This window comes from Anoplophora glabripennis, unplaced genomic scaffold (genome assembly GCF_000390285.2).
Source record: "Anoplophora glabripennis isolate ALB-LARVAE unplaced genomic scaffold, Agla_2.0 scaffold295, whole genome shotgun sequence".
NCBI classification, from domain to species: Eukaryota; Metazoa; Arthropoda; class Insecta; order Coleoptera; family Cerambycidae; genus Anoplophora; species Anoplophora glabripennis.
This window is the reverse complement of record NW_019416400.1, coordinates 18,230-33,151: the sequence shown is the minus strand read 5'-3', so window position 1 is coordinate 33,151 and position 14,922 is coordinate 18,230. Positions and strand designations below refer to the sequence as shown.

Sequence of the window (14,922 nt, the reverse complement as noted above, 5' to 3'; positions counted from 1 at the left end):
CATCGTTTTTTCAATTTAATGATAGTTTCTTTCCATCAAGAAACAAGTGGATCTAAAATAGTGAGCCACGTATTCACTTTAATTCCAGATCTATTTAAATTAAGCTCTGTTAAATACTCAAACTGAGAATATATTATTCCCAATGAAGTAATATTCCAAGAAAATCAAGAACTAAATTGAAGAAACATCATTTTCTTAATTTAATGATGTTTTCTCCGTTTGATACTATTGTTTATTTAAAAACTTGAGAAAATCTGCATTCTCTCTTTGAATATTTACTTTTTTGTGTGTAGCCCTTATAGGAAATGACGATTTTGAATACGTGTATTTCGGTTTTTTAAAAGGTGGAGGTGAAAAATCATCCGAAATTGAAGTTTGGCAGCTCATACTCTGAAAATTCTGTAATGTTACGTTAACAAATTGTTTTGTTGTATATTCAATCCGAAGATTCTGAGGTGATATTATTACAATTAATAGGTGAACTTGTAGTCGATCCTAAAAATAATGTCGGCACAGCACTTCTGTTGAGACTATTCTTATTATGTGTTTGTCAGAGTATAGTCTGATTTACATAATTTTCGAACTGATTCTATCCCCAGTAATTAATTATCTGTCTTTTGAAATTCTGAAAAAACTTTTATTTCTAGAGGACGCATTACAGACATTCATATAGTAAGTGCTTTTGCAATTTGGAGCACAACACTGACGTTTAGTTCTACCAGATAAACTCACAGAAAGAAAACGAATAAAAATACAGTAAGGCAATTCAGATGATTGATTCAATAAATCCCTTATTACATTAATCTAAAACAAACCAAATTTATGAATGCACAAAACGTGACAACCTACCTGAATATAAACTATAACCTCAAACATTCTATTTCTGTTGATTGAAAGATTGGAAATACAGAGTCGATCTGTGGTTGCAGATTTCTGTTTAACAATTTCTATAAAGGACAATGTTTTGCCACAACAACGCGAGATGTCCTCAGTGAATGCACGTTCGGTCCGCCCTATCCAATAAAAGCCTCTTATTTAGTTACTCATATGAGGTTCATTATTAACCGAGATATGGCTAATTTTTCCAGCTCCATCTATTTGAAGCCGCTCGATCATTTTCCTGCGCGCATGCTCCGCTTCGCTCTTCCCACTCGTTCGCTAGAACGAGTTAAGCTATGGTTTGTAAGAACTGTGCGTCGCAGAATCTGTAGCGTTCAACTTTATCGTTTTGAAGGAGGGTGTTTTGTTAAATTTAGTGCTTATGATTGTATGCTGATAAGTGCAGACGAAAATATTTATTATTATTTTGGCAAAATTTTTTTTCATGACGAAGGCTGAACATTTTTTGCTGACAATACTTATTGAGAAAGAACATGAAAAAGATATTTTAAATTTAATTAGTTGTCGTCGTCAAAATAAAAGTGAAGAACGAATCTATTCTAAGAGCCGTTTGGAAGGGACGGTATACAATGGGGGATGTTCTCTACGAGATCGATTAATTTCTCGTCTTCTTCTGGTGAAAACTTGGTTGCCATTTTAAAATTCGTTAAAATAAACGCTTTTTTAGCACTGTACGCTGTGAGTTAAACTGAACGGCTGCGTTGAAATCAAATCGAATTTTATTTCGACTGAACCGACGACGCACATAATTTTTTGCCTACTGTGGGTCCACCTCAGCAGACCCTAACAAATCAGCTACCCATCTTCTTGTGTTCTTGATTCCAACGTAAGTCAGCTCTAACAAACCATAGCTTTAACAGAACACATCGTCGTTATCTCCTTTTTTGCAAGTAAATAGAATTCATCTTAATGTTAATATAGGACATAAAAATATAGCTCTTAATGTATACTCTCTCCAAATTTCGGCTCTTAATATTAATAATTAAGGTCACTACGATTAAATAAAAAAAATTATCTTAGCTTCTAATCTACTTAGAACAACGATTTTTTTAAATTCGAAGAAAAATAGTATACTCACTAAACTATAGAGGTTACTATTTTATTTTATAATAATTACTTCTCTTAACAATTTAATAAATATTAACATTTTTTCAGTCATTTTTAAACAAATTAAATTTGAAAAATTAAATTCTCAGTAAATGCATATGCCAATACAACTATTTAGGTACAAAAACAACGCCAAATCAATTAACCTTTCGGGCTGAAATTTTTACCACTTATTAAGGGTGTAAAAATCCTTAAAAATCCTGAATTACAAGTGTCTGTGATGAAAATTGCATTAATTATTAGCAATTGAAAAAAACGGCCATTTTCTACCATTTTTGAACTCTTGCGCATAAACAAATTATCGGAATTTAATCGGACTTATCTCATTTTATAGGCTTATTTAATACCTACATTTTTTGTATAAACTTTTTTTGCTATGAATAATAGCTTTTTTACGCGAGTCAAAGAAACACTTTTCCATAACTGACCATTGTTTAAACAAAGTTTCCTAATAAGACTCGAGTTGATTTTTTGATATTTTGTTTATAACACGTCTCCGAACAATATTCCGCAGAGAAATTTCTAATAGTACTTTTTTCCCCGAAACATGTCTATAATGACTGGACTATACATGGAAATTCTAGAGGGAATTCTACGGTTATAGAAAATGGTATCGCAGCCCAGATTGTAATTACAAAATGTGCAGCAACTACAGCATCATCAGAAGAGAACGTTGTTTTAAGCCTGAATTCTATTGATCCAATAGATTTTAATAAATTTTCAAATGGTAATTTTAATTTTGACTTTAGTAAAAATTGATTTTTCAGTTTCTACATTTATTAGATTACTTACCGCCTCCTGATCGCTAAGTAATCATTTACCGATCTCTAATTTGTAAACGTCACAAATGTCTCAATAAATACAGCAAAGGTATCAAATTACCTGAGCTGAAAAAGTAGTTTTCCCCATTCTTTCAAACATGGAAAAAGTTCTCTTTACATTACTCTATAGGTTTCAAATAGAAACATTTATACCTAATTGGAATTATGAATCAAGTTGGGGTCACAGACAAGCTTTTTCTTAATGGAACTTTATGCTAAGATTAATACAAATGTAGTAACATTCCCTTGTATTTCCAATTAAATTAAGTATCTTATGGTCTGTTTATAGTATATTTGCACATTCCAGTAATTATTTCTCTAATATCTAAGTAAATTTTACGTGAAACAATGCTCAAACATTATTTTCACAGTTCACTTTAGGTTTGAAAATTCAGTTACATATTATGTAGGTATCTAAGTTCTATTTAAAAAATCAACATCCTTAACCATTAAATGCAGATATTACGTTTTCTTATGCTCGACCGAACGGTGAACCCCTTCTTGTTACCATATTTACTATTTACAAAGATATTTGAAAAATTTTTTAATAAACACCAAATAACAAGGAAACGGTATATTCTATACACAATACATGTTTATGAAAGTAAGGCTTACATGCAACAACAAAAAATAAGATAAGTAATGTCCACAAGAAATAAGACACTCCGTATAACTCAAAATAATATAACCAGCTGACCACATGATAAATCTGATTGGTTAATCCAAATCAGGTCATGGAAATTTACACTTTTATTGGTATATTTGTATCACATGTTCTAAAAACACATAAAAAATTAGAAATAGTACATAAAATGTAAAAAATACAACGTAAAAAGTAAGAATTCAGCTCAAATTGAAAATATACATTTAAACGTATAATTCTACACAGTATATTTATAGTATATGTTCAGTTCATTTACATTTTGTGTAAAAAAATCCGTTACAAATATTTAAAAAGCCTATGTGAATTTCCACAATTTTTATCAGTGTAAATTATCTTTCTTCCTACCAATACAGTAAAAATGTAGGATTAGTATTGTATACACAACTGTATTTTATTCTCTCCATTATATTTAACACTGAATCTCAGTCAGACAAAATGAGAGCATCCTATAGTCGTAATCACCTTCTATAGGACTATTAAGTATATTGGGAAAACAATTAAGTGTAGTGTGTGTTTATCTTTGACTTTCTTGGTAATTGAACACTTTATGCTCACAAAATTAATTATATGTATTTAGATTGTGCAAACTACTAAACTACTGGAAGAAAATAAGGGGACAAAAAAATTGTCTTTTCGAGATACAAAAGTATTTTGAAGCTTTAAGTCTCTAATTTCAAGATCTTTCAGCACATTTTTTGAGCTACGATTATCGAGCAATCAAAAGAAATACCGTGAGAAAAAAAATTCCAAATTTTTTTATTAGGACTCCTCCCAGACAGGAAAAGTTTATCGAACTCAATCATTGCACACGTCAGGTAGCTTGTTTATTCAGCTTCAATTAGATTTCTGAAAAGTACGACTATTTGTTGCTGATTTAATGAAAAATTATATTTCTGTCTTTAAGCATAGATATTTCAGCAACAAATTGCACGGTAAATTCAAGGGTGGTTTTGAAAACTTTAACAAATTCTTTACAAGGACCTATCGCGGTTTTCGAAGAAAAAATTTAATTTCCTCCTTGACATTAATTTGAAAATTGTGCAAAAATTACGGTTCAGGTTTTTTAGGAAATTTACCGCAAATTTATAAAAAAGAGTAATGTTGAGAGAAATTATTACAGCTCATTGTACCCACAATAACCCTGTAAATTGACAAATTGAACCATTTCTCTGTACAAAATGATCAAAGTTTTGGAAAGAAAAAAGAACGCGTTTATTGCTCTTAAACATTATACAGCACTTCAAAAAATGTTCTGTACCAGAGACATGAGTACATAGATCTTGTATATTTTCCGAATCCGCAGACCGAAAACCGATTTACCAGGGCATTTTTCAGTAAAACGCTAAAATATCCCCTATAGGCCAATCATTATAGCTTTTTTTCGGGAAAAAATACTATTAGAAGTTTCTCTGCGGAATATTGTTCAGAAACGTGTTATAAACAAAATATCAAAAAATCAACTCGAGACTAGTTGGGAAACTTTGTTAAAACAATGGTCAAAATTATGGAAAAGTAGTTTTTCGACTGGCGTAAAAAAACTGTTATTCATAGAGAAAAAAAGGTTTATACAAAAAAGGTAGGTATTAAATAAATCTGTAAAATAAGACAAGTCCGATTAAATTCCGATAATTTGTTTATGCGCAAGAGCTCAAAAATGGTCGAAATTGTCCGCTTTTTTCAATTGCTAATAATTAATGCAATTTTCATCGCAGACACTTGTAATTCAGGATTTTTGAAGCTTTTTGCACCCTTAATAAGTGGTAAAAATTTCAGCCCAAAAACTTCATTAGCTTGGCGTTGGCGGAATTTGTTATCTAAGAAGATGCTATTTTCAATTCATTTTTCCCAAGCTCACAGGCGTTGTAGGGTTTCGATCATTAGTTGTTTTTGTACCTAAATAGTTGTATTGACATATGCATTTACTGATAATTTAATTTTTCAAATTTAATTTGTTTAAAAATGACTGAAAAAATGTTAATATTTATTACATCGTTAAGCGCGCATGCTAAGCCTCGCCTTCCCCACTCGTTCGCTAGACCAAGTAATAGAACGCATCGCCGCTATCTTCTTTTTCGAAATTAAATAGTTGAATTCACCTTAATGTTAATGTAGGACATGAAAATATAGCTCTTAATGTATACTCTCTCCAAATTTCGGCTCTTAATATTAATAATTAAGGTCACTGCGATTAAATAAATAAAAAAAATTATCTCAGCTTCTAATCAACTTACAACAACGATTTTTTTTTTAAATTCGAAGAAAACTAAAGTAAAGAGGTTACTATTTTATTTTATAATAATTACCTATCTTAACAATTTAATAAATATTAACATTTTTTCAGTCAATTTTAAACAAATTAAATTTGAAAAACTAAATTCTCAGTAAATGCCTATGTCAATACAACTATTTAGGTACAAAAACAACTAATGATCAAAACCCTACAACGCCTGTGAGCTTGGGAAAAATGAATTGAAAATAGCATCTTCTTAGATAACAAATTCCGCCAACGCCAAACCAATGAAGCTTTCGAGCTGAAATTTTTACCACTTATTAAGGGTGTAAAAAGCCTCAAAAATCCTGAATTACAAGTGTCTGCGATGAAAATTGCATTAATTATTAGCAATTGAAAAAAACGGCAATTTTCGACCATTTTTGAGCTCTTGTGCATAAACAAATTATCGGAATTTAATCGGACTTTTTTCATTTTATAGGCTTATTTAATACCTACCTTTTTTGTATAAACTTTTTTTCGCTATGAATAATAGCTTTTTTACGTGAGTCAAAAAACCACTTTTCCATAACTTTGACCACTGTTAAAACAAAGTTTCCCAACTAGCCTCGAGTTGATTTTTTGATATTTTATTTATAACAGGTTTCCGAACAATATTCCGCAGAGAAACTTCTAATAGTATTTTTTTCCCGAAACAGGCTCTTTCATGTCTATAATGACTGGGCTATAAAATAGGATGAAATTGTGAAGATAAGGTACATCTTTATAATAAAAAGCAACAATACGTGAATACTTTCATAAAATATTTTATAATAATATTTTAAGCATGGGAAATAAATAGATATATGCAAATTAAATCCACTTCCACCCCTACAACGGGTTTTCATTAGCAACATTGTTATTTTTAAACAATTTGGGTTCCAGTGTTCCAATATATTGGAAAAAATATTGATTTTAGAGAAAAGTGTTCAACAGACGAAATATGAGTAATAAAAAAACCTACCAAATGCCGCCTAATAGATTAAACTCGGATAAATTGTTTAAAAGTTATTGAAAAAAAACATAAAAAAACGTGGAAAAACAGCATTTTTAGATTATCCATAACTAAAATAAAATTTTAATAATATGAAAAAACAGTTTTTTGATTATTCTTCTTTTGGATAGGTTGCTTGATATTTTTCTACACGACCATATTTCATACAGCCTTTAGAAAATCACTAAAAAATGTTTGAAATTTTTTCCAGTAGTATATGTAAAGGTCAACTCTACTGATACGTAGTGAAAGGTGTGTTTTGGTAGACAATACCCACAGTTGCTTTATAGTTACTATATGCTAAGTTTTATCGACAAATCTCTATTTGTTGTGAAAACTATTATGTCTTAATACGCATTTCAAATGAAACGAAAAGATTAAAAACTCGCTTTATTTTTAAAATAAAAACAATATGTAAGCCTATTAAATAACAATAACAAACGGTTTCATATCGATATGGCAAGTATAAAAAATTAAATAACAACAGGAACTTTCACTGGGTTAGCTAAATTTAACAGAGCTAATGAACCATTGATGAATTGTTACGGTTAAATTCTCAATAAGTAGTTATTTACAGAATAATAGATTTCTTCAGTATACTTTGCCAAGAATAACACAGAATATCGGCATTTAGACTACTTTCTAAAATTACTCTAAACACTTATAATAAATGCGGAAATAGTATTTGGTACCACACCAGATCTTTCCTCAACCAAGAGGAATTAAATTGTTATATAAGTTACAGGAACAGGAAATCGTTGATTCACAGCCACACAGAAAAAAAAGTTGGGTATGCTTTTTATGCGACATATATTTTTCGTAGTAATTTGGCCTCCTGAACACGAAATTGCGGTCAGAATTGGCCCATCACGTCACAATTTTTTCCTAACCTCAAAAAACTTGTGAAAAATAGTGAAAATTGATGAAAATTTACTGGGAAAATTTGGAAAAAAATTTATTTCCACATCAAATAGTACATTTTTATGTAAAAGACTCTGCTGAATCCAAATCCACTGTCAGAATTGACTAGAACGTGTATTTTTTTTCTAACCTCAAAAAACCGAGCAGGAATCGCTATTTTCAAATTCTGAGCGGATTTTGACCAGATTTTGTATAAAGGTGTTTTTTGGGTCGCTGATTACGAATATGAATTCACATTGTAAAAATTCACGATGGCTGATGGCGGGTGTACTTTTTTGAAATCCACCGATTTCAGTAAAATTTGGGATCATAAGGATTGCTGGTTGATCTCACCTTCATTATCTGGAGCCAGATTTTCATAAATCAAGGTAAAAGATTCCACTCCGTCTAAAAATGTGACTTCGCTTAAAAAAATGACTTAAGGACTCTGCACATGTAACGATGTGTAGTGTGATGTGCTTGTTTCCATGGGACAAGACAAAAAAGTTTCTACTTTATTCTTTCATTTATTTAGTCGTGCATGGGCTTATGGTTTTCCAATCAGATTTTTTTAACTACTATGCAGTTTTCCTATGGCATTTAGATGCTTTTATTTCTTAATAATTTTAAAGTTCAAGGAAAATGACACATTACTGCCACACAGCACATCACTGCATCTGCTTATGCCTTCAATCTAAAAATGTGACTTTGTCGAAAAAATGCCGCCTACTCGGCCTAAAATTATGACTCTGCCTACAAATTTTACCTTGATTTATGAAAATCTGGCTCCAGATGTGTGATTAATGAAGGTGAGATCAACCAGCAATCCTTATGATGCCAAATTTTACTGAAATCGGTGGATTTCAAAAAAGTACACCTGCCATATTGGATCATCCATCTTGAATTTTTACAATGTGAATTCATATTCGTAATCAGCGACCCAAAAAACCCCTTTATACAAAATCTGGTCAAAATCCGCTTAAAATTTGAAAATAACGATTCCTGCTCGGTTTTTTGAGGTTAGAAAAAAAAAACACACGTTCTAGCTCAATTCTGACAGTGGATTTGAATTCAGCCGAGTCTTTTACATAAATATGTACTATTTGATGTGGAAATAACTTTTTTTTCCAAATTTTCTCAGGAAATTTTCATCAATTTTCACTATTTTTTGAGGTTAGGAAAAAATTGTGACGTGATGGGCCAATTCTGATCCCAGATTCGTGTTTAGGAGGCCGAATTACTACGAAAAATATATGTCGCATAAAAAGTATACCCAACTTTTTTTTTCTGTGTGGCTGTGATTATTTGAAAACTCCCCTTTTTTTTTGTGGAAAAAGTATCATTTTTTTATACAAATTATCTTTCAGTGCATTATTCTTAGTTAGAGAAAGATAATATTTGAGCTTCTTAAGGATTATTAGGTCCAATATGATTAAAATCGTTTGCAGAACACAACTATTGAGTATATGCGAAATGAAGAAAGACCTTGGGGATATCATAGCAATCAACGCGCTTGTACTTACACTATCAAAATCTTTGGTACCTGCCACCTTTTTAGTGCTTGTGACTTCCTTTGAAGCCGTATTCTTTTCCTCCATGTTCACCTCCCTCCTTCTTAAACTCCTTGTGTTTGTCGTGGTGGCGTTCGTGACCATCGTCTGCTTTGAAACCTTTGTGTTCTTCCTCCACCTTTCCATGATCTGAGTGACCCTTCTTCCCGGATTCTTCCTTTTCGTGTCCAGACTTGTGACTACCTCCTTTCTTGTAATCACCCTCTTTCTTCTCATGGTGACCGTGGAAATCGCCATGCTTACTGTGGTGACCACTCTTGTGGTAGTCGTCGTAAAATCTATGCTCCTTGTGGTACTCGTCCTTGTGGAATTTGTTGTGGAACCCCTTGGTTTTGTGACCCCTCTTGTGGCCCTTCTTCTCTCCGAATTTAGCCGCTTTGTGGCCCTTTTTGCTGTCATGGAAATCTTTGTAGTGGCCGGCTTCGTCGTGGTTACTGTGCTCGTGGCCGCCCTTTTCCGCGACGTGGCCTGCATCGTGGACCTTACCGTGGTTTTGGTGGTCCGCTACGTCGTGGTGGTGGTTGGATTTGTACCCCTTTTTCCTTTGGCCGCCGTGGCTAGAATAGTGGTCTTCGTGCTTCTTTTGGCCGGTTTCTGCGGAGAAATGGGCCCCACCTAGTGAAAAATAATTCGAAACTGTGAAATGTTTCTCAAGTATACAGGATGTGTTCTAAATTCTTGTCGTAATTGCGGGAGGATCATTTTAGGGAGTTTAAAATTAATATCTTTATGGAAAAAGGTGCCATAAGTTCAGATGTTGATAGAAAATAAAAAAATAAGACAATTTTTTCCTATGTACCAAGACTCTTCTGTATTTGAATTACTAATACGATTTTTTGAAATCAAATTTTAGATATATTTTGCGTAAAAAGAATTTTATTTTGACAAAAAAATATCTAAAACCGAAAAAATCATACAAATACAAGAAAATAACTATGGAAACAGACAGAAACAAATTAAAACTGTCAAAAATAACTAAAATAACCAAAACAATAAAGAAAAGAATATTTTTATTTTACACAAAAAGTGCTGTAGATGAACTCGCTGAAATCAAAATCGTTTTTGTGAAAACCGTAATTAACTGTCCCATAGTCCATTAACAACACAAAGGAATGGTATAAACTAGCTTTAAAAAATTATGTTAGTATCAGTTAAATTATAATATATATTTTTTTAATGCTCTTGATCAAAATCAATTAATTTTTATCCAAGGAAAATATTTTTAAAGCAAAACCTATTTCGCATATTAAGGAATAGAAGCTGGTTAAGTTTAGGACAGTCAATCGCGTCTTTCCCAAAAAAATGGTGTGTTTTCAGAGGTTTCAACAGAAGTTTTACTAAGAGCAAAGAATGTTTGTTTTGGAAAAGGTATATTAAAAATTTAATTTCAACAAATTTTCTTTGACGTTCTGTATCCTAAAGACAAAAGACAGAAGGCGCAAGAAAACAGATCTTACTCTTTGATGATCCATCAGTTTTTGAATTTGTGGTACCATTTTGGCAACAATGAATTTGAGCTTGAGCTAACAAAGTAACTAATTAAAAACAAAAATTCAAGAATTGGTTTTATATAAACCAATGGATGTGAAACATTGTTTTTATGTCAAATGCCATCAGAGATATTTGAGGTGGAATGATATTTTTTAATGTACAGAACTGTACCTGGAAAACCTGTGGATTTAGACTTTTGGTCCAGTAAACCTTTTGTATAAAAGCTCTATGGAAAAACCTCTTCAAGTTATGAAATGGATTTAGAAAACTCAATACGCAGGCGTCACAGTAAATAAGTATTAATTTTTCAAAGGAAACAGATTTATTAAGTGAGAAAAAAATTTACAGGGGAAAATGGAAACTGAATACAATTTAGGTTTAGTCAAGAATGTCAAAAATGTATTGGTTATGCCAGTTTAAGGCAATTATTATTTTTTTGTCATTAAATGTATTCGAATTCTTCTACTTTTCAAATTTCAAATTCCAAATATTTGCTTTTCGTTCTACAAGAATGAACATAAAATGAAGTTTGTGGGTGGGGATTATTATTATTATTATTATTATTATTATTTATGCATTATACATATTTGTATTTAATTTGCTAATTCATTTGTAAACATGCATATCCATCTATTAATTAATAATATTAAAAGCAAGTACACAGTTACAAATTCGCTTCTCACTGCAAGGAATCTCGAAAACGGTAAGAGATACGAACTAGATTAAATGGGGGCAAAGTTGCGTAATCAGGGGACCAACATTAAGCCTCCAAAAAATCAAGGTTAACATGATTAGTTTTCGAAATATTTGAAAAAAAAAACGAAATTTTGGGAATCCGTGTTTGTTTTATGTCAGCCTTGTTTGAGTTGATATGGAATAAATAAGAACTCTGTCTCAGGGCCACTTTTTGCCCTCTATCGAATGGCACGATCAATTTTTATATGTAACGTTTCGTCTTTCAAGGACCATCAATAACATCATTTTTTTAAAAACGACCCTATAAATTTTATTATATTTTTTTCAAGCCTTCATGACCCTCAATACTGTACCGCCTCAGCCCGAACTAGATTCAGATGTTTTGTCTCCAAAAATTCATCTTCAGTGTATTTGTTCCAAATTTATCTAATTTTTTTATTTAAATTTGTACGTTTATTGAATTATCATACACGTAAGTATCGTTAGACCCTGTGAAATTCATCTAGTTATTTAAACTATTACCACCACTCGTTACAATAAAACATTTATTATTATTAACTATTGCCATCACTCATACATACATACTCGATAAGTTGTTGCGTCAAAATTAAAACAATTTTAATTTTATTATGACAAATTAATTCTTAAAAGTGCATATGGGCAACCAAAAAGCCAACTGAATATTATTCTTTAAAAAATTTCAGAAAATGTTCAAAAACATTTTCGTTTTGGCAAAGGTTGAAAATAAAGAGCAGCGTAATATTATCGGAATTTATTCAGATGTATTTGTATGAATAACCTAAAAAAAATAAATAAATAAATTGATAGGAATTTGTTTGAATTTTGAGCACTCAAGAAGCCTAGAAATAACTATGGGCACGGGATTAAAATTCTAATAATGTTTTATTGTGTACAAAATGAAGTTATTGATGGTCCTAGAAAGACGAAACGTTACATATCAAATTAATTATCCCATTCGATAGTGGGTAAAAAGTGGCCTTGAAAAAGTGTTCTTCTTTTTTCAATTTCACCTCAAACAAGGCTGAAATGAAAACGGATTTCCAAAATTTCGATATTTTTCAAATATTTGGACTAATCATGTTAGCCTTGATTTTTTAGAGGCACAATGTTGGTCCCCTGATTATGCAACTTTGCCTCCATTTAAGCTAGTTCGTATCTCTTACCGTTTTCGAGATCCCTGTAGTGAGAAGCGAGTTTGTAACAGCCTGTATATGCCGATTAGTAACTAATAGATTTATCTTAAACCAAAAAAAAAAAAATATTCATACCTCCTCCATGTCCATGACCCTGTCCATGTCCATGACCCTGTCCATGTCCATGACCATGTCCAAGTCCATGCCCAGATTCATGCCCAGGTCCATATCCAGGGGCGTATCCATAGTGCGATGCTGCTACGTGTTGTTTTGGAACAACTGAAAAATAAGTTATTGTAAGTGCAGTTTCAAATTACGTTGCTTGTCATTTTTTTTAACTATTTTTGCAGCACTTTATTTTCTTAAAGTGAAGTATGTATTAATGTACATCATTTTCGGGGACACTCTGTATAGAGTTGTGAACTATACTACTCAACAATAACGAAACTAAAGTGAAAAAAGTGAATAAAATAAATAATCTTTAATTTGTTGATTTTATTAATTTTTATACGTTTTAATTGCAGACTATCTAATGAACCATTTCCAGTTCCAGTGGAAATTTCAATTAAAAAAAAATGTTGTGTTAAATATTAATTTTTCTGTTGGTGGACCATTTCGATTATGCATGTATTGGGATCATTGAAGTTAAAAGTTCCTTATTTTAAAATTTTATCACCTCAAGTTTTTGCGAAAAATTTCACTATGGACGTAGATTTTTGTGTCAATGTTACAGTTCTGATAAATTTCTATGTTTCTTGTTTCTTATATACGCCATATTGTAATGCATGCTGAACTAAAAGAAATAGAAGAAGAACGATATATTCTAGTTAAAAAAAATCAATGTATTGCCAAAAAAAAGTATAAGAAAAAAAATCGCAAGAGAGGAGAGGATGATTTTCCGGAATCGTAAAGTGTAAAGAAAAATCTGAGACAACAGTGAAATTCTTATCAAAAATTTGATATTTTTAAATTATTAATAAAAAAATAGAAAAAGTTAGTTTATATTTTCAAAAAAAAGCTTAAAAATCAAAACAACTTGAGTCGGCGTGCGCATCGTCAACATCCAATGAAATAGAAGTAATAGAATTATCTAGAACTACCTCCATTTAATCGTTTTTCTAGCTTTGAACTTCTCGAAATCCCTACGTATAAATCACCGGTATATCGAAACTCTACTGTATCAATATCCGCTGAATCCTGTTAAAAGGTTTCTGAAAAATAATCTCCATTTTGGCGGCTTCTGTATACTATTTCGTTGGAAGTATCCCATATCTCTATAACTTAAACTGCTAGAACACTTGGAAAGTCTTACACTCATATTCTATTGCATTCGTAAAGACTACTGAGTAAATAAGTTTATTCAATTTTCAATCTTCCAGATTGCAAAAGAAAGTGAATAAAAAGAATTTAATTCTGCATAGTTAACTTACTGAAACTGCACATTGTTAATGCAACATATTATTCATAGAATTTGAAAATGTTTCGCTAGCTTTAAATTTGCTTTGTGGTAAATTAAAAATTAAAATTAAGAAAGGATTAAAATGCGTTTTTCTCTAATCGCATGCAAATTTGTATTCAATTTAAATCAAAATGAACAATTTTCCAAAAAAAATATTTTTCTTAGCCACTCGCAAATTTAAATAACCGGAAGGTGCACACAGTTGGATTCGTATTTAATTACGAAAGTCATTAATTTGATGTTTTCATTTTATCTCTAACATACACTTTCATATTTAAAGAGAAAAAAATGTTACTTTCTTATAAGTCATACTAGTAGAAAATGTATTTTGCTATAAAGAATTGTACCATCACTGTCAAATTCATACACAATGTCACAATTTTTAGTTTTTTTTTCAATATACCTAATTTATTAATGTTTTGATACAATACTGTTAATTTTTATTTTACATAAATATTCTAAATAATATACTAAACAATCCGCAGATAAGTTGTTTTCCGTCGATCTTGGAATTTCTGCCTTCGTGAGACTTTCTGATTCAAAAATTGAAAACCCTGTACATATTCAACTAAACCACGTTTATTAACCATCAAAAGCTATAAAAAACAGTTTATTAATGTTTGATTATAGAGGATGTCCCACTGGGAACTGCGTCCACCGATATCTAGGAAAGTACTGCTCCGAAAAATTTGAAAAGTGAGAAGGTCACTTTATTAAATATTTCCTATACCTAGGAGTTATAGTCCAATTAACTAAGCCTTTAAATCGAAATTTTGTCAACTTGGCTGAATTTTTGATATGAGTTAGTTTAAGGTATATTATAACAATAAGTGAGAGTAATTTTTTGTTCAACCCCCGGCCAAGGGTGGAAAAAGATAAAACAAAGGGCTTTTTCA

At 31.2% G+C, this 14,922-nt stretch overlaps 1 protein-coding gene across 1 annotated transcript; it reads right to left on the bottom strand.

Annotated features, from left to right (window-relative positions):
• Positions 1–9,209: 9,209 nt before the first annotated feature.
• Positions 9,210–12,813, bottom strand: LOC108907726 (histidine-rich glycoprotein-like). The gene is made up of 3 exons (XM_018711525.1): positions 12,703–12,813; positions 10,889–10,943; positions 9,210–9,841 (listed from the first exon to the last, which is right to left on the bottom strand). The coding sequence occupies exons 1-3, from the start codon at positions 12,811–12,813 to the stop codon at positions 9,210–9,212; spliced, it is 798 nt and encodes a 265-aa protein (XP_018567041.1).
• Positions 12,814–14,922: the final 2,109 nt, after the last annotated feature.